At 38.4% G+C, this 3,590-nt stretch overlaps 1 protein-coding gene across 4 annotated transcripts in view; it reads left to right on the top strand.

Annotated features, from left to right (window-relative positions):
- Positions 1 to 3,002, top strand: part of l3mbtl4 (L3MBTL histone methyl-lysine binding protein 4) — a 68,499-nt gene extending 65,497 nt beyond the window's left edge. For 2 of the 4 annotated variants that reach the window (XM_082184742.1, XM_082184741.1), the window contains exon 20: positions 317 to 3,002. In XM_082184742.1, coding sequence (XP_082040868.1) covers positions 317 to 472 — 156 coding nt within the window. In that variant the 3' untranslated portion in view covers positions 473 to 3,002. The remainder of the gene's footprint in view (positions 1 to 316) is intronic. The other 2 variants (XR_014210069.1, XR_014210070.1) reach the window with 2 other exon arrangements.
- The last annotated feature ends 588 nt before the right edge of the window (positions 3,003 to 3,590 follow it).

The raw sequence follows: 3,590 nt of genomic DNA, 5'->3' as shown, positions 1-3,590 counted from the left end.
TTCTTTGATTAATAGAAAGTTCAAAAGAACAGCATTTACTTCATATAGAATCTTTAATAACATAATAAATGTTTTTAAGGTCACTTTTGATCAATTTAATGCATCCATTCAAAAAATAGCGAAGTGTAAGATTTACGAGGATATTTATTAATCTTTTCTTTTTTTTTTTTTACTTCTCCAAACAAGATCACATCATCAATATTTTGTCTGTTTTCAATGAAGAGAGACTGTAAATGCGGTGTCTATCTGCTAAAGTTAATTTGCCATATTTAAGAGCTCCAGCTGTATCTGATTCTGTCATGTTTTCCCTCTCTAGCAAATCGACGGGAAGGCCTTTCTCCTGTTGACGCAGAGAGATATCGTGAAGATAATGAGCGTGAAGCTCGGCCCCGCCCTGAAGATCTACAACTCCATCCTGATGTTCCGACACGCTGAGGACGACCAATCAGCAGCCGGCGACAGCAACACATGATGCCCGAGCGACCAATCACAGCCCAGTTCCCTCCCCCTGCGAGTCTGTGTGTGAAACAGATATAAATCTGCTGTATCGATGCATTCCTACACCTCTCGTGCCCCGAACGCCCTCCGTTAGTGCTTTCACCCGTACGAATCAGGTTCCCGTCTCCACGACCCGGTTCTGCCTTCAAACACACGCGTGTGCGAACTCCTCTTACTTAAACTCCTCGTACTTAAAGGATTAGTTCACTTTCAAATGAAAATTAGCCCATGATTTACTCTCCCTCAAGTCATCCTAGGTGTATATGACATTCTTCTTTCAGACGAACACAATCAGTTATATTAAAAAATGTCCTGGCTCTTCCAGTCTTTATAATGGCAGTGAATGGCAACCAACAGATTGAAGCTCAAAAAACTGCATCTATCCATCATAAAAGTGCATCTATCCATCATAAAAGTGCATCTATCCATCATAAAAGTGCATCTATCCATCATAAAAGTGCATCTGTCCATCATAAAAGTGCATCTATCCATCATAAAAGTGCATCTATCCATCATAAAAGTGCATCTATCCATCATAAAAGTGCATCTATCCATCATAAAAGTGCATCTGTCCATCATAAAAGTGCATCTGTCCATCATAAAAGTGCATCTATCCATCATAAAAGTGCATCTATCCATCATAAAAGTGCATCTATCATCATAAAAGTGCATCTATCCATCATAAAAGTGCATCTGTCCATCATAAAAGTGCATCTATCATCATAAAAGTGCATCTAATCATCATAAAAGTGCATCTATCCATGATAAAAGTGCATCTATCCATCATAAAAGTGCATCTGTCCATCATAAAAGTGCATCTATCCATTATAAAGTGCATCTATCCATCATAAAAGTGCTTCTATTCACTGCCATTATAAAGCTTGGAAGAGCCAGGACATTTTTTAATATAACTCTGATTGTGTTCGTCTGAAAGAAGAGTGTCATATACACCTAGGATGGCTTGAGGGAGAGTAAATCATGGGCTAATTTTCACTTACTAACTATCCCTTTAAACTCCTCTTACTTATTACTTAAACTCCTCTTAAACTCCTCTTTCTTAAACTCCTCTTTCTTAAACTCGACGACATGACAATCAATCGGACGCGGTCAACGGCGTATTATCAGGGGTTTCTCGTTCACGGTGCTATTTATATATTCAAACACAAACATGTGAACAGCGACTTCAGGATTTACTCTCGATGTGTGTGTGTGCGTGTGTGTGTGTGTGTGTGTGTGTGTGTGTGTGTGTGTGTGTGTGTGTGTGTGTGTGTGTGTGTGTGTGTGTGTGTGTGTGTGTGTGTGTGTGTGTGTGTGTGTGTGTGTGTGTGTGTGTGAGATGACTTTAAATGAATAGTTGGTCCAGTAATGATCGTTCTGTCATCTTTACTCCCCCTCGAGTCTGAACCCGTTGACTTTCATCAAATAGCGCAAGTGAACACATGGATCTGTTCGCCACCGTATAATAATTCTTTTTAATAGCTTTGAATTAGAACTGAAATCGAATTGACTGAAGATGTTCTGCTTCGCTGGATCTCTCGAATCAAGTTGATATCAATGACATCTCTGTCCATTTCAGTGGAGAGGAAGATTAGCAGTGAATTATGGCTTCAGTTTCTGGATAATATTCCCAGCGCTGTCATATAACCTAATATTTTTATAGTGTTTTTTGGAGTAGCTTCTTTCATTAAACAGAAAAGACCAGAAATGTTTGTAATGTTCCACACGAGTGCGAGTAAACGATGACCGAACGATGATGAGTGTCTGAACTCTTCATTAATACTCAGAGATTTGTGCCCTTTCTGTTACTTCCTCTAATTTTATTCTATTTTGTACAGTTCTGTATGATTTTTGCTGTACCTGATGATGAATCACCTTTTATTTATTGTGCAGAACCACCGTATGTTTGCACAGTGAAGGATAATAATATATATGACAAATTTCAAATGCCAAATGGATTTGTTTTAAATTGAAGAGTGTTTATTTTTGTGATGTATTGCACAGAGCCCGGATTAAGACGAATCCCCGTTTATGTTTAATGAAATATTATAAAAGTAAGTGAAAAACTTTATTGGCGTGAGAATGCTGCGCTCTCATTGGCTCTAGAAGCAGATCACGTGATCTGAATTCTCGTTTCGCATCAGGGGGTTTTCTGATGATTATTTAAAGACTTGCTATAATGCACAAAGCAAAACGATATATATATTTGCTATGAATTTTGACATTGGTGTGATTTCATTGAATCCGTCTCATTTCGAACTTTTATTTCCTTTAGCCAAACGTCAGGAATGTAAGTCCATCGTGTGTGTTGTAGTTTCACAGCCCAGAATGAAGATGATCAGTTGAGTTTCATTGCTGTATTAGTTCACTGCTGTTCAGTCCATGATTGATTTCTTGATCTGATGTTCTGAACATATTTATAAACCCTCTTTCTTGCACTCACTCACACTTTGTACAACAGAATTCATTGAGTCCACATCCGCACCCTAATAAACAGTGCAAACCTGCTCAGCGTACGTCGTCTGTCTTCTTTATATAAACTTATAGGTGGAAAACACATGTTTTTTCTCACACGAAATGTCTGTCTGTCTTCAGAGAACGTGTCTTATCTCCGGCCGCCGCATTAGTGGAAGAACACATTGATTTATCCGCGTTTATTAATAGAGTTGAGCTCAACCAGAGCAAAGACCCGAAGCAGCCGAATGCTTGATCGGATTCATCTGAATATGAGTGTAAAAGCAGTGAATGTTGTTCTGTTTGAGCAGCTCGATGACCTTCAGATGCACCTTGAATGGTTAAGGGTTAGGGTTCGAGCGTCATGGTGAATCCACCAGCCAGGGTAATGTTTATATACTTAGTTTTAAATTTTAACCCTTTATGCCAAAAAGGTTCTATATAGAACCATAAGGATCTTGACTCAATTTTAACCCTTTATACCAAAAAGGTTCTGTATAGAACCATAAGGATCTTGACTCAATTTTAACCCTTTATGCCAAAAAGGTTCTACATAGAACCATAAGGATCTTGACTCAATTAACCCTTTATGCCAAAAAAGGTTCTACATAGAACCATAAGGATCTTGACTCAGTTTGAAC

Source organism: Leuciscus leuciscus, assembly GCF_965113295.1.
Source record: "Leuciscus leuciscus genome assembly, chromosome: 11".
NCBI classification, from domain to species: Eukaryota; Metazoa; Chordata; class Actinopteri; order Cypriniformes; family Leuciscidae; genus Leuciscus; species Leuciscus leuciscus.
This window is presented reverse-complemented; position numbering and strand designations above follow the sequence as displayed.